The sequence below is a fragment of the Athene cunicularia genome, assembly GCF_003259725.1.
Source record: "Athene cunicularia isolate RWA chromosome 1 unlocalized genomic scaffold, athCun1 chr1_part2, whole genome shotgun sequence".
Lineage (NCBI taxonomy): Eukaryota > Metazoa > Chordata > Aves > Strigiformes > Strigidae > Athene > Athene cunicularia.
Genome location: NW_020799092.1, coordinates 13,699,124 through 13,724,994, shown reverse-complemented (window position 1 = coordinate 13,724,994; position 25,871 = coordinate 13,699,124). Strand labels below are relative to the sequence as shown.

Sequence of the window (25,871 nt, the reverse complement as noted above, 5' to 3'; positions counted from 1 at the left end):
AAGGCATGAAGGTTTCTTATTCCATTTCATTTTGTGAACATTGTTAAACCTTAGAAGGAGAATAAACTGTGCTTTGCTTGGAATATGTCTGTTACTAGATGGGGTTTTTATGCTGAAAACTGCAGAAACAGAGAAGGCAACTCTCCATTATTGTTTGGAGAGACAAGCCTCCCTCCTCATGCACTTTCACTGCTGTTCTCCTTGCACATTGAAGAAGTCACTTGAAAAATTACTTCATTAATTCCTTGTATATAACTTTCATTCACTGGGTTGTCTCATGTGCCTGGTGCTAACCCCTCTTGCTTATTGGCCAAATAGCACCCTGTGAGCAGCTCTCCAAGAACGACTTGTTGCTCTGCACAGTGTTTAGGTGCACAGCCATGCCCATCTCTTGCTAGAGCCATCCCTATCACACATGACAATTAATGTCTGTTTTCAGGAGGCCTGATGGGAGTAAATAAAAGACCTGCTCCTTGGCACACCTCCCACTGTGGGTGTAAAGGACCTTGCTGTCATCTCTGGCCAAGATTTTTTCATAGTGACTAATGTGGCAAAGTTGCAGTCCATCATTAAGCAGCATTTTGAAACCTTTTGAGACTTGATTTTTTTCACCACACAGATGCCGAGCATGCTCTGCAAATTGGCCTCTCTTGAGCTGTTTCATCCAAGGCACCAGGAGTCATCGTCAGGTCTTGGAATCCCCAGGTTCTGCTCAGCTCTTTGCGGGGAACTTCCTCACCCAGTCTGGGCTTTGAGTAGCGTGCCAGGGATGTGACAAAGGCTGGGCATGCTCTTGCAAATGCCACTTAATTAGCAGTGTGATTAAAATGCAGCTTGTCCTGTAGTTGTGGCTGGGAAGGTGTGTACACAGCGTATCATGGATCAGATTCCACTTCCTATGTGGTACCTGATACATGGAGGGTTGATGGTGGAAAAACTCATGTGTGTGCAGTGGGTTAAATGAGAGCAAGGTCATCTGGAAAACTAGTTTGAAACAGTAGCTTTTGTACCTGACCAGTCTGGGGGAATTTATTGCACTTCATACTGCTTGGCCCTCTTCCTGCATTAATACCCATGACCAATGCTCTGAAGGTACCTTATGGTGGTCCACAACAGCTTCTACTTGTTTGTCAGGAACATGTAATGATGTGCAACAGTTTGGTCATGTCTGAGGAGGGAGTGCTATTTGTGTTTCACACCAATTTTAAAAACCTCTTTTGCGTCCGCTAGGATATATCTTTTTCAAGACATGCTTTGCTGCTGTGTGTGACATGGCTACATACGGTACGGGAAATTGTGATGAATTTCAGGTTATATTCATAACATGAAACTGAGATACATTATTATCCTTTTGTTTCATATGTTACAGTTGGTTGTTTTTTACTTCAGGTCTAATTTTAAGGTACTGCTGCCTCTTATATTTCTCTGCATACTGCTTCTTAGCCAAGACAAGGCATTTTATACCAAATTATTATGACTTCAATTTGTGCTGTAATTGGCATCGTATTGCCATTTATCTGGTGGTTTATATGCATGAATATCATCTAAGCATATTCCTCCGTCACTCGCAGATTATATTTCTTATCTGACAATGTTTAATAGCATCAAGGAGAGAAACGCTTTTGCGTCTTCTCTTTGTGTGCATGCTTCTGTTGTTTTTGCTAGCACTCATTATGTGTATTCTGTCATGCTATTTACTTTACCCTGCACTCCCAAAACCTTTGCCTTGTTTCCCAGGTTTGGCATTTCATTAATAAATCACATCTTATGGACCTTTCTGGGGAACAATTGCCTATTATAATATTCTACAGTAGTATCAGCACAGTCAGAAAGTATGCCTAGCAAAAATCACATGCCACAACACTTCCAGAACAATACCTGCTTCAAAGGCACAGCAAGGTGAATAAGGCTATTTATCTGACAAGCTGGAAACCACAGTCATTTTCATAAAAGATCCATTTAAAATAAGTCCTGCTTTCATTTTCCTGAGGGCCCACTTGAATTCCTTCCACATAGAGAGGAGGTCAGGACTGATGCTCTTAATCCTTAACAGCAAGGTTTTTCTGTGCTGCTTCTGTTAATGTTTGCTGCAGGGAGAGAGTAATAAGCCAGAAAGACTCTGTTTAGTGAAAGCTGGAGGAAGGGGGGCAGCCCTTTGCGGGCGCCCTGCATGCCTCACTGGCCGTGTTTCTGCTGTGTTGAGTGCCGCAAGCGGATCTGCTGTGTGTCCCTGGTGGGGTTGGAAGAAACACGAAAGCCTTTCCAGGGTGCTTGCTGTGCCAGCTGACAGGCTCAAGAGAAAGAAGGAACTTTCCTCAGTCAGTACATGATTGCCATTCTGAATTGAAAAAGCAAATACAAGAACTATCAAATACCTCTTGCATCAGAATTTTTTTTTTTTCTTGGTAGATGTCTGAAATAACAGGTTTGGACTGTGGTGCTCTCAGTAAATACAACTGTAGCTGAAGTAGTTCTGATTTGGCTCACCATGAAGATAGTCAGTGTCTCACCAAATGGGATCTTAACTCCTGCAGGAGTTTATCATGCTAGGTAGGTAATTTTCATAGGGGCAGGTTGTTCTGCCATTTTCAGCACATCAACACTGAATTATATTTTCAAATAAATTACTTTTGTTTCTACCATTTTCTTCTGATTTGAATTAATATTTTAAGGCCCACTCAGAGCTGATTCTGGAGTGGCACAATAGGAGGGGTGTGTAGGAGAGGGTAGGTGGAATGCGGACCAAGCAATTTATAGCTGGGGCAGATAACGATGCTCATTGTGGCTACCTGGTCTTAGTTAATATTAATAATATTATAAAACTATTGTGTGATTTTTGTTGGAATCCTCTTGTTCCATGTTACCTCTTAAAAGCAAACTCACCATGAACAGAGTTGCTTTTCCAAAGATCATGCTTTTATGTACTGCAAGCAGTGTGCCTGTGCTCAAATGTTACCATTTTATTTTTTATTTTTCCTTTTGTCTTTTTTTCCCATGTAATGAAGCAGCCTGCAGTCACAGAATGAAAGGGAAGAGGGGAAAACAACCACAAGGTCAAGAGCATTATTCTAATTGCTGGAGCAATTTGTTGACTTTCCTATTTCCTTTTGGAATGTTCCATTTCTCTTTCAAAGACATGTGTGCTCCTGCATCCGCTCAAATCGGCTTGTCAAGTGGAATTAAAGGTTGCAGAGATTAAGGATTGGGAAAATTAGTTTATATCTTCAGGGAATTTTAGAAACCTGGGCAAAAAAAGACCATAATCACACGGCTGAATGAATGGATAGCTGAGGTCTACAGGGAAAAAGAAAGTAGTAGATATCAAAATTTTACTTCAAAGATATTAAAATTAAAAGTAAAATATTGGTAGAATATACTTCTGTGCCCTGCTGTGGGTTATGGGATTGGGAAAGGACTACTTTCTGCTTTTATTCCATAATGGAAAGGCTGATTTCCAGAGCTGTTGAGCGTCCATAGTTCCTGTTGATGTACCAAAGTTCTTAGGCATTTTCAGCATTTCTGAAAAATAGGCGGTTTTACCTAGTGGTACAGACCAGGACTTGCTTCCTTCTAGAAACAGAAAGTGAATGATCTCTTTAGGCTGATCTGAGATAGGTGCCAAGGATTTCTCTTCAGATAATCCTGGGTTAGGACGCCAAGGATACTTTTAAGGGTTTTGGTTAAGGGTTTTGGTTCAGTTTCTGACTGGTGTATGTTTGCCTGTATCCTGGATAGGTGCTGCTGCTGGTGAACTGGAAAGCAGTTTGCGTTGAAGCTGAATGCTTGAAACACGATCAACGTGCCAGGTAGTCAATAAGCAGTCAGCAGTGATGGTCAAAATAGCATTGGAAATCTCCATGGCTTTTGGCTATCTGTGAAGTATAGAATTTGCTTAATTCTAGGCAGTAGTAACTGTGTGACTTTATCAGATCTAGATGATCAGCAAGGAAAACAGCTATTTTTAGGAAGACAGTTTGTTGCTAAGCCTGGCATTCAAGCAGCTGGCACTACTGAAGATGCTTGATTTTTTTTTTTTTAATGAGATGAAAGAATAAAACTTGTGATAAACTGTAGAGATCACAGAATGTGTGGCTCTTTTTGTAGGAGCAAACTGATTAAGATGGGTGTCTGAGCCAGATTTGAAGCTGGGCAGTTAGCTTTTCCTTACCTGAAAAACTGAGTTTTTCAGACCGTATGTTGACACCTGACTTTTGGCATCATTTGCTGGGAAGCTGTAGCACAGGCAACAGCAAACAAGCCACAGCTCCCCAGTGCCCTCCTGTTTGGCCACAGAAGATAGAGGTATGTGTCCTATCCTGATTTCTGCTGGTGACCTAAAGGAGACCATGCTGATGGTACATGGAGTGTGGTACAGCTCTGCCATGATCTGTCTGTGCCAGCGTCAGTGAGGTAGGACTTGGGAGCACCCAGTACTTACTTGCTGCTGCAAGCTTTCCATCAACGGATTTTTTTTTTTTTTCCCCCTCCTGTGAAGGAATGAATCCCTAGGGTTGATTCCTGATTAGCTCAAGTTTGCTTTTTATTACCTTATGCATGAATGCAGAGTGAATTTGACATGCTTCTACACCATCCCCTTTATCTTTAATACTGTATAAATGGAAAGTGCAAGAGTAAATGTTTGCAGATCCTGACCTCTTGCCAGGTGAGATGCTGCCAGTGTTTTGGTGCAGGCCAGCGAGGAGTCATTTTGCTGAGCTGCCTGTGGCTTCATGAGTGACTGGTACAACAGGAATACATGAATTAAGCTTGTGTGCAGCCTGCATTAAGGGTTTTTACAAATGGATGTTAGGAATAAATGGAAGAAGTGTAAATCCTCTGTCAGTGGTCTACAGACAGTCATGTAGCTTCTTTGAACCTCTGTGCCTCTTTTGGTGGATAATGCACTTACCTCCTAGGCCTACAAGCATTTCAAAATGTATAATAGCAATCATTGCTTTTTTACAGCCATGCACTACCAACTTTCCTGGATACCAACTTTTCTGCACTTGCAGTCAGATGTTCCAAGTGCAACATCTCACTGGCTGTAATGGACCATCCAGAGCTTGCGGGCAGAGGATGATTTATGCTCTTGGTAGGAAGGAAGTCTTTACTCCATGGAGCTGTTGGTTCTGAATGGTGGAGAGGTGACACTTGCCTCATTCTTAAAATAAAATGTTAGAGGAAGATATTAAACCCAACAGGAAAACATGTATAAACACCTTTGGAAACATTCCAAGGTAGAACAGAATGGAATCTGCTTGGATTTGTTTGCCCAGCTGCTGTCTTCCTCGAGGTGTAACCTTGTTCAGCTGGGAGGAAGGTTGTTCTCACAGCTACACTTCCCAGTGCCTCAGCCTTTGGAGGTGCTGGGGGATAGGAACAGAAGTTCTGCCATCACAGTGTGAGACTAAATGGATCTGGCACCTCAGATAATGCTTTCACAATGGGAAAAATAGGGAATTTACAGTGGTCTTATGCAAGTCCAGAGTTTGACAGATGTGTCAAAGTAATCTGCATACCTCCTGTGCTTGTACTTTGTGGGTTCTGGCCTGTAGAAGACTTGTGATTTAATAGTAGTCAGCAAATAGTTATTTGTGGCTCAAGGAATATGTCTTGTATGTAATATGGGGAGATCTCTTTCAGTTGTAAACTTAAAACTTTCTTCCATTTCCCCCAAATTGCCAAAGAAGTAATTTTTGAGATTCATTGCTGTGTTGATAGTTTTTGGCCTTGGAGTGATTCATTGCTAATTTGAGATAGTGTGCCAATTTTTTTCCTTACCTTTGGGAGAAGTAGTGGTGTCCTTTAGTTCTTTGACAAGTCTATGAAAAGTAACAGGTAAAAAAAAAATTCTTCTTTATTGTTTTTTGGTTTGGTTTGTTGGGTTTTTTGTTTGTTTTTTTTTTTTCTTCTTTGGCAAGAAGAAAATGAAGGCCTAATAGTAATTAGAGGTAGATGTGAATTTGAAAACCCCCACCAGATTATCTGTTACAAGGAATCCTCTTTTGATTTGAGGTTGGCTTGTCTCTAATAAAAGGAATCATTCTAGGGTTAATTCCAAGGTGCTTTTTTTTTTTTTTTCCCCAGAGACCTCTCTGACAGGTAGGAAGGTAAGTTTTATATTTCCAGAAGAAAGCACTATCTTTAGGAGGAAAGGAATATAATGATCTATAATTTCTAGTCCTAGATTTTTTGTTTTAAGTAAAAATGAAGACAAACAAAATTGCCTACTACTTTTTAAAAGCTTTTGCTACTGTTCCTGGCACCTGGAAGATGATGGTTCTGCCACCTTACCTCAGCTATCTCTTGAGTGGGCTCATGTGACCAGAGTAGTTAAACCAAATATATGGTCCAAATATTTATTTATTTTTTCCTATGAAAAGTGTAACAAGCTACAGGTTAGTTTTTTTGAATAAAAAACATGTGGAGGGCATCTCTTGTGGCTTGTGTTGGATGGAAGTTCCTGTTGCCCTCTGTTCCTGCAGCCCTAGAGTACCAGTCCCTGAGGTTCTGGCACCATTCCGTCCTGCTTGTTTGTTCATTTATAAATCTACCAGCTCCTCCAAGGGAAGGGGAATCAGCTAACTAAATTTTGAGCAGGAAGAAGATAAAGGAGAATATGTCTTACGAGACTTGTGTTTTTAGCTTTTATCTGTCTACGTTATCACCTGTTGGTACACACAATTCTTCCAACACATTGTGTGCACTCCTGTCCTTTTTTCTGTTTTCTCTGAGCTGCCTAGGTGAGCAAATGTTAGCCCTTTCTGGGAAGGCAGGGACGGATATCTCTGCTGTGCCTCCAGCTCTTGCAAGGCTAGGATGGAAGAACAGTCAGGGCAAAGGCTGGTTTTGCCAAGTATCTAATCAGTCATTAGAAACTGTTTAAGGAAGTGAGAAACAACATCTGCTTGTAAATAGGGTAACTTTTTCCTCCTGTATAAATTCCAAACTACAGGCAGCCAGTGATTTAGGAATTGCTTGTGCCAGAGGCATCTCATTAATGGCCAGAGATGAGCTTCAGATGACCATCAACCCCATGTGCTCCTCCTGCCCAGGGGCTCTCCCCAAGCTCTCCTCCTGGGCAGAACCCAGCTGCAGCACCAGGGTGTCAAATACACAAAGTGCCTGTACAAATTTTAAAGTTAGTGGCTGGGTAGAGGAGAGAACCCTGAACTGAGCTCTAGAGTGACTGCAGCATGAGCTTGGCAGTTTGATCTGCCGGCTCACAGGCAGGACCACACGTAGCACAAAATCATCCAAAGCCTGGCCTTCAAGGACCAGCTCTTCATATAAGCCTCTGCTTGAACTGAATGCTTTGAAAAGGGCAATGCCAGCCGCCAGACGTTTCTTGTTTCAGAAATAAGTAGGACCATGGAGGGCTCTGCTGCTTCATGAGGCTGGTTTGTGTGTGCTGGGCTCCTGTTTCTGAGCCCTGCCCAAGGGACTGAGCTGGCAGCCCGCAGTGACAGTAGTCTAGAGCTGTGTGACTTGTTGTGAAGGGAGAAAGGGCACACAATACCATTTTTTCTTTCAGCTGAGCCTACTTCTACATTTTGCTCTTTCCCATTTGATGTACAGGTTTTATGAGTCTTTCTCCAACATTGTTTCCTTTGCTTATCTGCAGTGCTGCATCCTTGAATAACACTGTGTCCTTTCTAGAGATGTTAACTAGAGGTTGCTTTCCCAATTATTGATTTAATGAACAGCAACTGGAGAAACACTTGATAGCTGGTTCATTTGAAAGCAAGAGTGTATCTTGGGGAGGAGAACATTTTATTCATTAGCAGTGCACTCCCTTTGTCCCAAAATACCTTCTTGTGCCTCTGGGTCTTTGTTGCTAAACCCCTGGGGTAAAGTGATGGCAGCAAATGGGCACCATAATTAGGCCAGACAAAGTGGGAAGGGAGTGTCAAATGGCAGAAGAGAAATGGAGTCTATATGCAGAGCTGGGTGGGAAGGAAATTGGAGTTGAACTAGGACTGATAATTTGCATTGAGTTCAGAAATCATTCTTAGTCCTTTTTTTTTTTTTTTTCTTCTTTCTCTATTCAATTTTCTATTGTAATTACAAGTCAAAATGACCATTACCGGGCACCTCTGCTCATCAGGTTTATGGATTGGTGTCAGCTTCAGCTCTGGGAATAATGTATTTTAGGTGCTGTTGTGACTGCAGGAAGGCACTAGTGTGATTCTAAGACACTGCAAAAGTGGATAATAGAAGCAGGTAACTGTGGTGCTGTTTAAAGCAAATATTGATAAAGAAGTCAAGACATGAATTCAGTTCCCCTCTCCGCTTCATTATTCCTCTTTGAGTCAGGGGAAGCCAGAGCACTTTTTTTGTGGTTCTGTGGTTCCACTTCTCTAAGGCAATGTCAGAGCCTCCTGACATGTACAGGCGTTTGGTACCCATAGAAAATGTTCATTGTCTTTCCCACAGAATAGATGAATGTATTTTAATGCTGTAACTTCTGAATTTCAGCTATTGACTAGGCCAGTGGTAACTGGTGTCACAGTCTGTAGCTGTGTAAAAGCAAGACAGGTGGCCCCACATCATTGATCGGGCTCTGTTCCTCTACACAGAAATCTTGTTCAATGCTTCTAAATTTAGATCCCTCCAGTAAAGAGAAGTCAGTTTGCTCTCCAAAGGTGAGAAATTGCCCACAACAATTAGAAAATGCTGCAACTATGAAGTGATGCTGGTTGCATGCGTTTCTAGGCATGATAAAGCTTCTCCCAGTGACGACAGAAGGGTGCTGCAGCGGCTGATGAGGCAGCGGCATTGCAGGGCAGGAAAGCACAGATGTCTGCCTGAGCATTTTAACAGACCTGATGCTGTACTTCTGTTATCCTGATGTCATTCTTTGAGACGATCAACAGAAAATATGAACAGATTCACCCTCTTGGGGTGGAGCTAAATCCGAAACTCAACTTGCCTGAGGAGGCTTGGGTGTCTCTGTGGCAGGTACAGCAGTTGCTGCTGATCACAGCATCCTGAGACGCTTGTGTCAGCCGTGCAGTTCGCAATTGTTTTGAATTGTATGTGGCAATTCCATTTCTCCTCAAAGAGTGAGCCAACATTAAACAGAGCTCAAGTGAAAGACATTAACTTTCACCTATAGTATGTCTCAAATTTCCATGTATGAGCATGGAGACCTTGTGTGCAAAAGTATCATTTAAGTTTAAATATTGTCTTGAAGGGGATAAAATGACTGCATTAGTGTGCCATTTGGGGCTAGTTTTCTTTACACAAAATGTGGCTTATTGAACAGCTTTTTCTCAATTATAAACATTTAGGATTGAACACAGCAGTCTGTGCATATGTGATGTGTTTGTGTATTTACATACAGCCACACTGTGGTAGACATGCTAATGTATGCATTCACACTATTCTATACTTATGTGTTACCAATATGGGGCATATCTTAAGTACTACCTATGCCATCTCAAGAGAGCTGCATACAATGGAGCTGACCTTGGAAAAGATACCAAGGGTAATAATACACACTGTGGTTAGCGTTTGTGTACCTTCTGGGCATATCAGAAGCACAAACAGTCCGTAAGTATGGAAGAGCAGTGTCTTGGAATAATTTATTTTAAATGCAGAACATATCAAACATTAATCTAAGTTGCTTTTTTTAATGAATAAGAATCTCAAAAGGAAAGGGGAAAGCTAGTGGTGAATTAAGTTGGATTTTTTTTTTTTTAGTTGATATGTGTTTAATTTTGTGTTATTGCAGAAACTGGAACACAAAGAAGTTTTGGTTGGCTTGTTGTTCCTGGTTTTCCCATTCATCCCAGCCAGCAACCTCTTCTTCAGGGTGGGATTTGTGGTGGCAGAGCGAGTCCTTTACATGCCGAGGTAATTATTGCAATTGAATTCCTTTCTAATGAGACCACCATTCCATTTTCTAAAAGCAGGCGTGATTGCTTCTTCCTTTTTACAGTACTTCAAACATTATATTGCTAGTCAGTGTGTTCTCTGCCTTTGAGTTCTGTCATGATAGCATGGGAGATTTTATAGTCCGTTGAGAGCAGATTGCTTGGCAGGAGCAAAGCTACCCAAAATCCTTACCTTTTTTTTTTTTTTTCTTTCATTAACACAGATTTTTTGGTGTGGTTGAAACAGCTCAATACAGCGATGTTGTTTCTTGAGGACTGGCCCCCAAGACTCTTTCTTTTTGGTAGCATTATCAACTTAAATTGTCCAATGGCTTTACCTTAAGGACAGCAGCTGAAAAATTAATCTCTCATATTTCTATTGTGGCATTGCTTAGCTTTCCTACTACATTAGGTGGTCAGTAAAAACAAAGGTAGCTCTTGCTCCCTTAAAAGGGTGCTGGCTGCAGTTGTGGTATATGCACATGACTTCCTGCCTGTAAGCTATCACTGCGTATAGTGGAGGATTTGCACTTTTTGAAGAGGCTGAGGAAAATCCAGCCACTTCTCCATCCCTTAGCCTCTGCCATGGGATTTCCCTCAGCTTCCAGCCTCTAACAATTGTCACTTCAGCAGTCTGGGTGCTTCTGATTGCATTTACTCAAGAACAACTTTGAGGTTTTACTTCTGACATCTCCACAGTATCCAGACCAGAGGCTGCAGTGGCAGTCAGAAGACATTCATCCAAGATGCACCAGACTTGCCCATTTCACAGAATCACAGGATGGTTGAAATTGGAAAGGACCTCTGGAGGTCATCTAAATGCCCTGCTTAGGGAGGGCCACCTACAGCCAGTTGCCTGGGACCCTGTACAGACAGCTTTTGAGTATCTGTCTCTAGTAGGAAGACTCCACAGCCTTTCTGGACAACCTGTGCCAGTGCAGATTGTTCCAGTCATGAGCATAAATGGTCGTTCTTGGATGCTGCAAGTCAGAAAGCCCAATTCTACCCTCAGGTAGAGAGGGTCAGCATCTGTTATCTCTAATAGGAACTGACATTTTGGAGCTGTTGACAAAGTTCAAGTCCTCAATTCCACTCTGGATTACTTTGTGATAATGGAAACAATAGTTTTATTCCACAAAATGTTTTAATTGTATTCCTCAGAAAATGTGGATCAGAAATCCCAAGAAAAATGCCTACAGGTGGCCTTTTGCAGAGCTGTATGCATATTCTGATCAACTTTTGTATAAGCACTCTCACAGAAGGGCTGCTCATTGGTGTGAAATTCAGGCTGTGTAGAAGCTGTTGTGATTATTACAAGCTTCTTATACAGTTAGGCTATATCTCTGTGCTCTGCTATATACTGACATTGTTTTGGGGTCAAATCCTGCTAAATTTATTCACATTACTAGCCCTGCTTTGTATAGTGAGTCAAAGTTGTCCCTTGGAGTTATTTTGCAAACGATACCTTAAAATAATGGATCTTGCATCATTTCAAATTAACTTGGAAATCAGATTGCTTTAAATTCATGTAACAGAAAATGAGGAAACACATGAAAGCGCAAAGCTATTAAGGAAACAGTCAGCTGAACACGGGGTTGTGTTGAGTGGTTGCATTTCTGAATCTCAAAAGAACAACTGCAGAAAATACTTCAGCCGTCAGCAGTTCCTCATCCTCCTCCAGATGAGACTGCTGATATAATGAGAGGAGGGGCAATGAAGAAGAAAAAAGGGTATGTTTGCACAGAGAAAATCAATCAGCATTAACATGCATGCATATAGTTTGTCTAATGCTTTTCATCTCCCGAGGGCTTTGCAAATATATGACCTACAAAGTAGGTAATTGATAGTTGCTGCTTTTTTTCAGGCAGGAAAACTAAGGTAGAAGGATTAAATGGTATCTCTAGAGTTACTCTGTGTCAGAGTCCCTGGATCTCAGACTTTGCTCAGATCACTGATGACCTGCTTTGCAATATTAGGTTTTAGCTCTTACCCCAGGCGGGCAGGCAGCTGGCATAAAAAGGGAAGGCAAGCCCTGGCAGTGTGCAGGAGAGGGGGGCAGTTTCAAGCCAGAGGATCTGGAGAGCTGAGTTCTTGGCTCCAAATTACCAAGCAATAAATTCTCTTCATCCTCAGGTGCAAAATGACATGAGTGGTGAGGGGGACTTCTGCAAACATTCATGACTATGGCAGAACAAAAATAATGTGTGGGTTTTGTTTTGGTTCCCCCCACCCCTTCCCGGGAGCGTGGCTGTTTAGTAATGATGGCTTTAAGAAGGGCTCACATTCTTTATTTAGAACAGCCTTTAGCAGTTTTCTTAAGTTACATCTTGAAAAGGGCTTTTCTTATCCTTTGCCGTTCCTTCTCTAAAACTCAGAGGTTGTTGCTCAGCTTTATTTAGACAGAAGTCCTCTATCCAATGGAGAGAACTTGGTGATGTGTGGTTTTGGGTTCATGCTGGAAGGCCTTTTTCTAGCTCTGTTTCAAGTAATAGCCTTTTATTAATATTTATGGATGTGTCAGTTGTGTATGTGTGTCACAGCCTGAAGTCCTAACTCAGTGTTGCTGAGTAGTTACCTGGCCAAAATGTCAAGCATTTTCTTTTCGATAAAAGTTAAGTGAGGACCCAAAGATTTACTTAAAAGGTGTTGTAAATAGAAAGGAACAAGGAATAAGCCTTTTGCTAGATATCTAATTATGTGGCTGGGCCTTGCCTTCTGGGGGTTAATGGGGTATTTGGAACAATTCCTCTTCTATCTGCAGCCATGGCTCAGGGCAGGGGGATATAAGCTAAGTCAGAATGGTTGAATGTTTTCTTTAATTTGCTTTAGCAAAATAGAAACATTTGGAGAAAATATTTCTTGTATTTAGTTTTCATTTGAGGGTTACAAGCACTTGTTTGTTTAAATCAGGAATTTTGAATTTATTACTGCAGTGTGAAAAAATTCATAGGAAAACGATGTATTGTCTTTCAACTTTTCATTTTCATTTTGTGTTACCTTCTTATACTTAAGAGGGGAAGACTTGTTTTCGGGAGGGCTGGGGGTGTGAAATGCTTATCTTGGGAGTGGTGAACAAGATACAACTATAGGCCACAGTTTTCTAAAGAGACATGACAATAAATGGCTGGATCAGCAAAAGACTTAAACCACTGCAGGTTTTTCCCTCTTCAAATTTTGTAGATGTAGTTATGTTTACTGCATATCTGCTAATGCTGCTGAGAACACCACATCTAGCCTCATTATTTGAAAATGCAGAACGGCTGTGTGCATCCAGTTTTTCTGAGCTGTGATTTGTCTGTACTTAGAGGAAGAGCTAGTGCTCCTGTTTGTGTTGCACTTCACCATGCAGAAACTGGAGAGGCAGAGCAATTTCCTGGGCCATCCAGAAGCTGCCTGCCCTAGTGACATACCAGCAGAGCTGTGGTTGCTCCCACCTCATGGCATCAAACCTTCCCTACCAGGGCAATTTCTATGTTTTCCTCATCTTCCACTGCTACCCTGATAGCAGTGGCTCCTGGCTGGGCTGCTGTCCTAGCTGGACAACTTAAGCAGTTTTCACATGAGAACCAACAAATCAACCAAAACATTGCTATGTGTCTTATTTCCAATTTGCTGACAGCAATAGGTAGCCAGTGGTACCTGCACCATATTTATGGCAACTCAGTCGTGGTGGATATTGCAGCGAGTTGCAGAGCGCATAGCTGCGCTTTCCCAGCACAGGCAATTACAGATTGCTGTCATTTTTTTCACCAGCTCCTCGCTATATCAGGAGTTGATGTTGCAACCCTAATTGTCAATACTAGAAGATGAGATCACTACTATATACAGGGTGGCATTTGCTTCAGCATCTGTCTCAAAAGCTGCAAGAAAACCAGCATCCAGAAAAAGTGCCCTTGTATTTTTCAGGGACTTAACACATCACATTAAAGTTTTCCCTGTGTCATAGCAAAGCAGGAACCATATGAATTTTTGCCTTTGCACAGATCATGTTTTTGATTCTTTATGCTAATGCATTCATTCCAATTAGTGTAATTCCACACATTATTAACTTTTGTAATTGGAAAAAAAAAAACCCAAACAACAAAGGACTTGGTACCTGTGGTAGTTAGTGGAATCATCTATAACTTTTATAAACCTGAATATCCATGAACAGAAGTCCCCTTTGCTTATAAGGCATCCACTTGAGGATGGTGCTTCTCTTTTTTGGGAGCATATTACGCTGTCCACATTATCTTAATTTTCTTGAAGACCAGTTGTGTAATAGGACTGTGGTGTATTTTCAGTTTCCTTTGCTAGCCCTTTCTTTAATGTTATTTGAAGCTACAAGTTCACCAGGAGCTGAATTCCTGTTTACTTTTTCAGAATTCCTTTGGTATTAGATCAGATCCCATAAGGGATCCCCTGATCTACAGAATTTCAATTTAAATTTACAGAATTTCAATTGGAGTCGAACCCTGATCCCAGTGAAGTCAGCAGTGAAAGTCCTGTTGATTCCATGGAGCCAGTTTATCTGCTCGCTGATCTCAATTCAACCGCATATTTAAGCTTTTTGCCTGCTTTCAAGTTAAATCCACAGTTCATTTGGGATTGGATATGGAATCCAAGTTGCACCTGTTCCATTTACTTAAACCCCATGATTTCAATGCCTTACTCTTTTGCTGCTGTTCTTGCAAGGGCTGTGGAGCAACTGAAGTTCAGAAAGAGTGAATTGGATTATATTCCTTGTAATTTGACTGTAGACCTGAGGGCACTGGAAGAGGACTGGGAGGGCATTATGTAGCCCCAGCCCCCATTACTGTGAGGGGTGCCTGTCCCTGCTCCAGTGCAATGATTTGAGCACTGGTCTGCAAAGTGGCTCATGGCTGGAGGAGAGGAGGTTGGGACCTCAGCTGAGGCAAGTGTCTCCAGATCTGTATCATTATCTATTAAATAGGGATAATAATTCCGCTCTACCATTTCGAAGGTGGCAGAGAGAGTTCTCATTAATTAATGAGAATAAACTGCTTGTAGAAAGGCTAAATGCTGCAAGCAGCTACCTTTCAGATGTGTATCCAAAAGCTTCTAGCTTTTGAAGGCTTGCCTAGCCCTATTAAACTCTTTAAGGAGAAATCAAAGCAGTCATCCTCTGTTAATGCAGGCAAGAAATGCTGAGATTCTAGTGCCATACATTTTGGCAAAAGGCAGTAAAGATGTAGGAATAAAAGCTGAAATGATTCTGCAAAGCTGAAAAAGATTAGCTCATGGCACGTTTGGTCTAGACTGCAGTCTTGCATTATTTTAACTAAATTTAAAACATGCTTTTGAGAAACATTGCGTTTGGCCATGTACAATTGATTCAAGAAAAAGTTAAATTTGTGTGGAGTATGAGCATTAATAGCTATACTGGAAAGATATTTGGTTTCATTCTGATATATTAGGTTAAGGGAAAACCTTCAAACATATTCTGCTCTTGAAAATAATACAGATATGTAAGGATATTGCATTTAGAAAAGAGTAATAAATTAAGTTAATGTCATCTTGTGGAATAATCTACTTGGTCATGCTGGTTAAAAGAGGAATTATTACTTACTGGTATATAGGTATATGGTGCCCTACAGGAAGATGCCTTGTGAAATTTAATAGAAAATAATTTCTTACATGAAGTTTTTGGAGGCTTGTGATAGAATTGAGTGAGGAATTATGTCCCTTCAGTAGAGTTCCAGAAGTTGTTACAGTATTTTAATTAAAACCGTAGCATATAGGCCCTTCCCAAGTAAAGTATATAAGATTTAGGGAAATTTCTGTGGAATCCCCATGGAATTAGGTGGGATTTTTTATTTATAAAATACTTTCTTTCCATAATTCATATAGTAATCAAAAGCTTGAAAAGTTTCTGCATTACCTGTAAATATTTCAGATAGGAATCTGTTGGAAGTGAAATCTTGGACTTCAACACTCTAATGAAGTGAATTTATTTATCACGTGACTTATTGGAAGGAAAGGATGGGAAATGTGTCCAAATGTTATAAATAGCCATTCAAAGGTTAGTGAAATCATTCATTTCTAGTCGATATTTTCTCTCTAATAAGGAGAATAAGAGTTCCTACGTTTTCTCTAATTACATCATGTTCTGACTAGAGGACCACATTGCTAGTGGGAGTAAATAATTTTGATGATTTAACTGATCGTGTCTAAATGTCTTTAATATAGGCCTGCATAGCTTTTAATTTAGAGACAAGGACAAAGTCTAACACTAACTCATAAGGTACCTTTCAAAATTAGAAGTATTCTGCCAGTGTTTATAGTTCTGTATGTCTTTGTATTATGACTTGCAGACCTTATTCCATGAAAAGGCCTCTTAATAATGGTGAAAATTTGACATTTTTTTTCGGCAGACTCAGTAGTAGGTTAAGTATGCTGGCAGTTACTTTGTTGTCATACTGATATTTCTGAGCTGTGAGGCTTGGGATTTTTCCAATGGTATTTATTTTGTATGCTAAATATTATACCTCGATGGTGGTCCTGAAGTCTTTTAAAACCTCTAGTAACCAAGAAAAAAAAAAATTCCATGTCATTATCAGTGGGATATAGGCAATTTAAACCATGCTTTTTCCTTTTTTACCCAAACCTCAGTAACAGTGAAGAAGCAGAGATGTATAGTGAATGTTGCTGGCTGTCCGTGTGTGACAGAGGCAGATCCTGCATTTTCCTTGCCTTTGAACAGTTAGTCCAAAACATGACTGTTCCAAGAGGTTTTTACCTTGTAGTCCTGACTAGTTGAGTAAGTTTTGATACAACAGTTTCCCAGAGAAAATACAACAATTTAATTAACCCAAAACTTTTTGCCAAGGTGTGCTGACTACAGTGAAACTTTAGATAAAAAGTTTGGAAATAAGAGACTTCTCCATCCCAAGGTGGAGTTTGGGTCAAAAGGACACAGACAACAGAAATGGACAGCTGGATGAATGTGGCCCAGAATTACCTCTTTGTGGGAGATGCTTATCTGAGAGTTGAGACATCAAGGTCCATCTGCCATGCACCAGCATTCTTCATTAATGCTGGATCTACACCCTGCTGGATCACTTGGTGGTGGCAGTTTGATCCAGACTTGATCTAAGACAAATCTTGCCAAATTATCCAGCCTGTAACTTGCTGAATTTAGGCTAGTCTTGTACAAGCTGAGATGGAAAATCTTGATCCAGCAGTGTTTGGCAGTACAAAATAAACTTCTCAAAAATTCTGGAATACATTTGGACCAGTGGAGCGTGGTTGTTCCAGATCAGCACTTGGGCTCTGATGGCTGGAGAATTTTGGGGATCCCAAACCCAGAGCCCTACAAGTACACTCACTTCATTCCCTCAGACTGACCTGGCGCAGCGGTTTGAATCCGGGTGATCCAGGTTGCAGGGATGCGATTGACTTCTGAGTTTGTGGGTGTTTTGGGTGACCTGGGTGCAAGCTAACAATACAAATACACTATTTTTCCAGGTGAGAATATATTTTAAAAGTCCAGATTTTATCCAGGCCCAAAACATCTCCAGCCTTGGAAAACTTGACATTTTTTATAAACAAGCATCTTCGCTACCCTGCCAGCGCTGCTCATCACTAGAGCTCCATGCCCAAGAGTGCTTTTTGGGTCAAAAAGAGCCACCCATGCTTGGTTTTACCAGCATTCCCTTCTGCATCTGACTACTGCGTAGTGGGGGGGAGCATGCCAAGCACGCTTTTTGCAACCCTTTAACTCCCCTTTAGAGAGTGTGAGCAGAACCAATGAGTTCAACAGAGATGAACTGCCTTTTTTCCCCTGCAGCAACAGCCCTGCCTGCAAACTGCATTTCAGCTGAATTTGGCTCTTCCTCTCAGTGTATTTCCTCAGCTCAAGCTGCAGAGCTGGAGCGTCGTGGACTGGGAGCACAAAAAACTTGTTGTGCCAGGTAACATATGTGTTGGACTGGGGTTAGGAAGCTTGTGAGGAACTGTAAAACCAAGAGAATCAAATGTTTATGTTCAGCATTTGGACCTGGCAGCAGACACCGTGTTTCTCAAGACTGTGCTCCCTGCTCTCTGAAGGGCAGCAGCAGAGCATGCACTTAGTTTAAGTCATGCACGCAAGAGTTAAACTTGCTTCAGAGCAGCTTGAAAGTGAGGGTTAGTTTTTATGGAGGGAAAGAGAGTCATCCTAAATAAGTGCTGGAAATCAAGAGGAGGTTTGCAGCCCAGAAAGAGCCGCCGGGGTGAAATGTCAATGCCAAATGCATTTTCTGGTCTCAGTATAGTTTTGAGATAATCCCTTTTGTTGTATTAGCAGCCCCTGAACAGGGCTGTATTTCTTCCATGCTTTGACAGGCTGCTTATAGGCAACTCTTCCTAACTGATATGTATGTATGCATCTAGGTTCTTATCTAGACTGAGCTCTGAAATGTGGAGCAACTGCTTTGATGAAATCGGTGGATTTACTCCAAGTTTACATGTGTGTAGTTGAGATTAAATCAGTCTTTAAAAAAGCCCCACAACTACTTCACAAGATTTGACATCCCCAAAACAACCATTAAAAAGTGTGAGGAAGGCATCTTTTCTGCATAGTTTCTCCCACCCTTTTTAACTCCTGAGCTTACAGCCCTACCTGGGTGAGTTAGAAAAGGCTGAGGCTGTGGCTCTGATGCCCATCTGGTTTCCTCTGGCGTGGTGCCTCTGAGCTACAGTGCTCAGCCTTCTTTGCCCGTGTGCTCCTCCATGGAGTGGGAAACCTGTGCTGTGCAAAGTCCCAACTCGGAAAATATGGTAAGATGCGTGACTAGAACATGCCTCAGTTTTCAGGAGCTTCCTGCAGGAGTAGGTCTCCAAGAAGTTTTTGGAGGAGGTAAGTTGGTTTCCAGTGCAGGCAGATTGCTGTAGCAGAAGGTCCTGATAATCTTGGGCTGCAGCACTAACCACACGTCTTTGATTAGATGCCATCACCAAGAACCAAATGAAGTGAAGCCATTCCTGACTTTTACTAAAGAGTGAGATATCTGATCCATGGAGGGAGAGGATCTGTGTGTAAGCATCATCAGTAACAGCCTCACCTTGGAGAAGGAGCTATAATGGCCAAAGAAAAGGTTGAATTTGTGATCTATTTACCCAAGAAATGTTTGCAAATATTAAGTATCTGCTGTTTTGGCTCTTGTTTTAATCGGGCAATACATGTAGCAGAAACGGGGTCTGTGTGCCACCTCATTCCCATCTGCTTGTGCCTCCTCTCACTTCCCTTCCTTGCAGGTGGAACGATATTAACAAACCACAGAAATTATAGAAAATCTGTCACTGCACAGCTCCCTGCATGCGATCTGCCAGAAACACATGGCAGTGGCACAGAGGGTTTGCCTGCTGGGTGCAGCCCTACCCTCGTTGCATTTCAGGACATGCCTAAGGTACCACTTTAGTACCACAGAAGTCTGAAACACAAAGAGCCATGAAACCATTGGTTTGTTGGTCCATTTACTGAGCAGTCCTGCAGCATTATTGAATTTCTGAAGCCACAGGTTCTCCTGTAATAAGTGTGCTCATTGTGAACCTGCAGAAAAACTATTACCATTGGTTAACCTGTTGGGCTGTTCCTCAGGTCCTGCTCCACATCTGACCCCGGGGACCAAGCTGGTATGGACTTTTCACAGTGCGGAACAGTTGCTGCAGCAGGCTGTTGCTTATCCCACAGAAGGAGGGGGGAAAAAAAAAAAGTTTAGCAGTTTTGCAATAATCCAGTGGAAAATGAACTGTAAAAAATAATAGTGGGTTGGGGATTTTGCTTGTTTCCCATTGTTTTGTTTTGGCTGTGAAGTATTTTAGAAAAGTGCTTGCATGACAATGACAATGCCAAGAAAAAAATCTCATCAGTAGAAATGGTCCCCTCCCTAGGAAGTGCTACAATTAACAAAAAATCTAAACAAACCCCAAACCCACAACCCTGCAGTCTTCATACATATGTAAACAGATATGGAGATGTCTGGACTGTAGTAATTAGAGTAATTTTTTTAGGTGGCAAATGAGGCTTCGATGAAAGGTGCTTTTGAGACATTTTCTGTTTGGTTTTTTGTTTGGGTTTTTTTCCCCTATAAACATGTGTGAGTAAAATCTGATTTCCTGGCGAGCCAGTGCTAATGTTTGAAATGGAGTCAAGTCCCCTGGCCCTCTGAGAAGAAAAGCTAATGTATTTGAAATGTTCTGTGAGTTTGTAGGTGACGGCAAGATCACAGCAGAGTTAGCAACATTTGAAATGTGTTAGAGTCACCCGGCAAGTTACTTAAATCAGATAAGTGCAGTCTCACCTGTATGGGCTCTTCCCACCACCGTACCACTGCTTGGGATGTTATTGACTTGCTAAAACTCAGGGCAGATTCAAATGGCTTATCTGAAGCCTCGGGAAGTTGGGATCAAGGGAAATGGGATGAACTTGCATCTCGCAAATGAAGCACTGAGGGGAGGTGCTCTTCTGGGTCCAGTGACTGTTGGGGCATGTTGCTGCTGCAGCAACTCCATTTTAGCAAGCTTGGTCATTTACTGGGTCAAAACTTCATGGTCTCTGTACTAAAACTAATTTCTGTACTGGCACTCTTGAGCTTCGTGTGAAACAAGTGTGTTGGAAGGTATCAGGGATTATGCATTTCTGGATCTAGGAAACAATAGTAATATAATTATGGGTTTTTTTTAACAGATGCTTAATATGTTAGTGTGGATGCTTTTTTGTTTTGTTTAGAGCAGACGACAGGATCTGGAGAAGGGGTCTGGATTTGACCTGATTTCATTATAATTATTTGGCCTTAAGCTAGAAATGCAAAGAGAGATGCAAAAATTACTAAGAATAATAGCTTTGGGGATGTTGCAGGGAGTTGTTTTGAATACAGTCTGTGGCATGAAATCACAAACACATGCTTTCCTGGTGGCAAAGGTCATGTGAGTGCTTTCTATACTTCTGAGAGTCCTTGGCCTGCAAAAGACCTGCAGCCAGTAATGTAACATCTGCCCTCAGCCTGGGGATGGGTTTGAAATGACCATGGCATAAAAAAAAGTCATGCAAAAGATGTTCTCCACCTGATATCTGCACTGGAATGTCCCTGACAAGATAATGAGGGTGTGTCCTCCCTACCAATTCCTTGATGATCTGTGGTAGGAAATAGGCTGGAGTTTTAAGCCAAATTTAGGTTCTGAAAAGTATTCACCTACTTCATGCTTTCTGCTCCTTTTCCTTTCTTTTGGGTTCCTGTGCACTTTATAGTGCAGGTACATTGACTGCAGGCTAGTTAGGCTATAATTGTGGCACAACTACAACTCAGTCCTAATGTTGTCACAATTATCTCTCACCTTATTAAAGTATAACCCATGCTTCAACCTCCTTGCCCTCTTTAGCATCACTTCTTTCAATTTAGCCTTAGCAGTTTTGTGGATTGGGATTGTGGTACATTAGCTACACAATCCCCTTTACAGCAGCCATTTGGGAAGCCATTCCCCTCTGTATTCATACTTACTGCTGAATCCTTTAGTCTTGCTGGCTTGCTGAGTGTGGATGTAGAGCCTTTGGGTTACCGGCCTGTTTATCAGTCGGGGAGTCATGTGGCTTTTCAGCAAGATACGTTGTTTTCCACTGTGTGTTCCCCTTCGTTGTAGGTAGAGCCCTGGGCTTCAGCTTTGGTGCCTTTTTTGCCAGTCCCCTGTCACTTTATTGCCATGTTTCAGGTTCCTGCTCTGTAAGAGGAATATTGCGACAGACCTCCCTTACAAAGTGCTTTGGGAGCCCCCAATGGCAAGTGCCATGTGGAGCTGGGCACTGCTATGTATTTGCACTGTGACAGCCAGTGCAGCTGGGATGGGACCTGCAGTCTGAGGTGAACCCTTACTCCTCTGTGGCACCCAGCATCTCTCTGTAATTATTGTGGCAGTGCACTGCAGATGTTTCAGAATAACCCCTGGAAGCAGCACCTTTCCAGTGGCTGTATAAGCTATAATGTGGTGCTGGCTGTGCCCTGGACAAGCAGACTAAGTGTTGCTGCTGAGGCAGAAATTCCCAACAGCTGGGGCAGGGTTTGACATAAATACCAAGACACTGACGTTTGCTTTTTTTTTTTGTTTTCTGAACGTGTTCACGATTCTGTTAGAAAAGGCCAGTTCTTAAAAATGTAAAGGTGTAGGGAATTTCCTTTGAAAACAGCCTTGTGCTAAAGCAATTAAATAATGTTTATGTCAGATAATTAATTCCAAGGGAAGGATGAAATTGCTGAAAGGCAAAGTAACAGAGTGAAAAACGTCTGCAGGTTTTTGAGGCATTTCTTATTGGAAAGGGGGGGCTTGTTACCAAGATTAGCTTTTCAGAGGTTTTAAAATAGGGTTCAATAGCTATAAAGGCTGGATTGTTTGGCACCAGAGTCTCGGTTTTAGCTCTAAATGTCTGCTTGCAGTTAATGTAGGTGCAATAAACATATGTGTGCAAAAGAATTCATGGAAAAAAACATTTCAAGTGCCATAAGAAATGTGTTGCAGCAGAATGCAAGCATAGTTTAAAAAAAAAAAAAAACCACAAAAACAAACAAACAAACAAAAACAAAAAAACACAAAAAAACCTAAACAAACTGATAACCAGTTCTGAAAAATGGAAGAACTCTAAAACAACTATGATTGCTGGATCTGATGTCTCTGGACTGGTGCTCTATGTCTATGCCCCTGTGTCAGAGATAGCACCACTGCCTGGTGCTGATCAGTACGTACAACAGAGGCACTTTTTTTCTTCAGATAAAGCAAGGATTATTGTCTCTCTCCCTCCTTAGGATGCCCAAGCAATAGCAATATGCCCAGCCCTCCAAGAGGGCAGAGAAGCTGTGCCAGAAAGCACACTCACAGCTCCTTGAAGATGGGACATTTTTCATTTTCTGGTTTCCAAATTGACTTTCACCATATTGTGTGCTTGCCTCCAAAGTCACCTCTGACAGGACAACTGTGTCCTTAGTTTTTCTTGCCTTGTACCGGTCTCACCAGGAAGTGACTTGGATGCCTCGGTACACACCAGGAAAGCCTGTAGGTCTCTGGCTGGAGCCTGGGCAGGTGCGATGAGCTGCCTGGCTCCAGCCTGCCTGCATTCAAGTGTGGGGTTCAGCTGGGGTTCAAGGTGTGCCAGTGTCTGGGGAAGGCTGATTTTTTTGTCCATATGATTGGTGGTTCCCAAGTGTTATTCGAGGTCGTTCTGGTCCCTTTTTTCTTCAGGGGGTGATGCCTGGACTAAGATAGCTTGTAAATCTAAAACTAAATCAGGTGCCAAGTAACTGCATTGAAGACTTATAGATAAGCTAATGAAATGAGCAATAGGAATTGAAATTCCTTTTAAAAAATGCCAAGTAGAATTAGCAGCATACTAAGTAAGCAACAGAAAGCACTCCGTTTCCAACTCAGAGGTATCTCTGGAAGAAGTCACCTATCACTTGAATCAAAGACTTCAGTTCAAAATGTGATTTGCTTCACAGGAAATGCCTCAGTGGAGGCATTATGTATGGAGAGCCATGAAAGTGCCAGAGGCTGGGTGCCGGAGAATACCGTGTGGTTCATGGGAGGGCAGTGAGGAAGGTCTGCTAGCACATTTCAGCTGTTCTGGACTGGGCACTAGAAGGGATGGGCTGGCCCTGATGTAGATGTGCAAGATCCGGGCAGGGACTCCTGACTTTTGACATGGCCTCTGCCATCCGCTTCTATTGTGGCATGGCTACAACATTCGCTCTCTTGCCTCAGCTTCACAATTTGTAAAGTAGAATTAATAGCGACCACCACTGGGGTTGTTTAGAAACTTCCCTGTGTTAAAATGCTTTTCACTTCCATTAGTGCTCAGTATTACTGTTATTACATGATGCTTTCTTAGCTTGCTGTTCAGGAAAGCAGCTGTCTTCCGCAGGCTGGTGTAAGCTACCATTATGCTGGGTGGTATTATGTACGCTACTGTATTTCTGGCATCCGGGTCTGTCATTTAGATTAATTTGGAAATTGTATAGTGACTTGAGGAAAACTGCTGTTGAATTGAGTTTGCTAGCCCAGCAAATATAATTAGTCCAAAAAACCCTGCAATTGTGTACTAAGTGCAATACTGAATGGTCTTGCATATAAACCAGAGTACTGGAATATAACTTTTGGTACCTTTCTCTTACTTTTATTTGTTTGTTTGTTTGTCTGTTTGGTTTGTTTTGTGTTGCAGTATGGGCTACTGCATCCTTTTTGTCCACGGTCTGAAAAAGCTGTCTACATGGTTGAGTAAGTGGAGGATTGCTGTTCTGACCCTCTTTGCTTTACTGCTGCTGCTCTTCTCTTGGAAGACTGTGAAACAGAATGAAATCTGGCTGTCAAGAGAATCCCTTTTCAGGTATGAGTGACCACGGAAGAATACTTGAATTTTTGTATTGTTTAAAATAAGTTTGTTACACGTAGTATTTTTTTCAGCACAAGTCGTGCTATTGATGTATTGCTGTGATTAACATTTTGATTATTACAAAATAACACCTCCTTTCTCTCTTCTGGCAACTGCACAAAAATTGTTCAGCACTTTATATGCTTATGCACAAACTTTGGTTCTGGCAATTGCAATTTTAAGATATGCTGGTTTTAAATAACTTCCATGCTGTAGATTTACCATTAATGTAACAATTTCCTTTTTAAAGACATAGCAAAAATTTGTTGCAATCCTCCAGAACACCACAGTAACACTAATGAATACACTGAATTTTCTTTAGTGATGTTCTTAATGACAAAAATGAAATGCCATGAAGTGCCAAACTTATTGTACCATATTTCATTTTATTTGATTACTCTTTGCCAAACAGCCCTCTTTACAACCTCACTGATATAATTTTTGCACTGAAACAAACTGTTTCATTTTGTGTTTTGCTAGCAAATGTATTGCATTTGCCTCCAGCTGCTTTCAGCAGTTGTCTAATTGTGAAGTAATTGCAGAAACACAGGTGAACTGCACACGGGTTGCTTAGCTTTATTTTCTAACTTATTGGCCAGAGCAAAGTTTAATTTACGCAGCACTAAAGAGTATGAAATTTTTTATGTGTACCCTTTGGCCTTCAGGAAACACTATTGAAGTGGTTGGAGCTCCGTTAGTGGCATTTGTTTAGACAAATCTGGAATAAGGGTTTCTTTGCTCCAATGTGATTCATTGCCTGTCTACCTGAAAATACTGTTTGCTGTTCAAACATGAGCAGCCATGGTGACTGGTCTGGGCTTGCGCGGTGATCCCCAGTCGAAACCTTTCTGGCTAACAATGGCCATTCAGAGGAAAGACAGATGCTTTTCCAAGTTGGACGACTCTCTTGTTGGAAAGGCGTGGGAAGATAGCAATTCCATATGCTGAGCTGCAGGCATCATTTGGTATTGCATTGCATACAGTTGTGGTCACCTGTGTTTGAACGATGAAGAGAGCGGATGACAGGAAGACATCTCCTTCTTACTAAGGAGCACTCTTAGGATGATATGGGGTGCCAGGGGGTCTGTCACAGAAGAGAAGTATAAGGTTAGATCTGCTTAGTTGGAATCAAATCGACTTCTGTCCATCCTACCTCCATTCAAAGCAGGGTGACTATCTACAAGCCAGCTCAAATTCAGAAACCATGCCACTGCTTCCACGCAGCACTGCGCTGGAGCTAATACACCTTGCCTCAAGGTAGAGATTTGGTCTTGCCCAGGGTGGTACCCAGGGCTCAGTGGCTTGGATTGAGCTGGCTTGTTCTGCAGCTCAGGTCTTTTGGGGACGATTCCAGGAGCGAGATCAGCCCTGGGCTTTTGAGGAGAAGGCAAGAATGTAGGTGTGCTCCCTGCTGGGTCACCTCGTATCATGGCCTGCCTCTGAGGGCAATCTACAGCAGATGCCTGGAAAAGCAATGTAAGAACAGGGCCAGCAACAGTGATGCTTTTCTCCAGTCCTTTCCCAGCTTGCAGTAATCTGCAGTTTAAAGACTTCCTGAGTCAGGAGTTACTTTTTTTTTTTTTTTTTTTTTTTTTTTTTTT

At 41.7% G+C, this 25,871-nt stretch overlaps 1 protein-coding gene across 1 annotated transcript in view; it reads left to right on the top strand.

The window, feature by feature from the left end:
• The window catches only part of TMTC1 (transmembrane and tetratricopeptide repeat containing 1), a 129,101-nt gene that overhangs the window by 60,245 nt on the left and 42,985 nt on the right, over nucleotides 1–25,871 (top strand). The window contains exons 8-9 of the mRNA XM_026868216.1: nucleotides 9,737–9,858; nucleotides 24,061–24,225. Coding sequence (XP_026724017.1) covers nucleotides 9,737–9,858; nucleotides 24,061–24,225 — 287 coding nt within the window. The remainder of the gene's footprint in view (nucleotides 1–9,736; nucleotides 9,859–24,060; nucleotides 24,226–25,871) is intronic.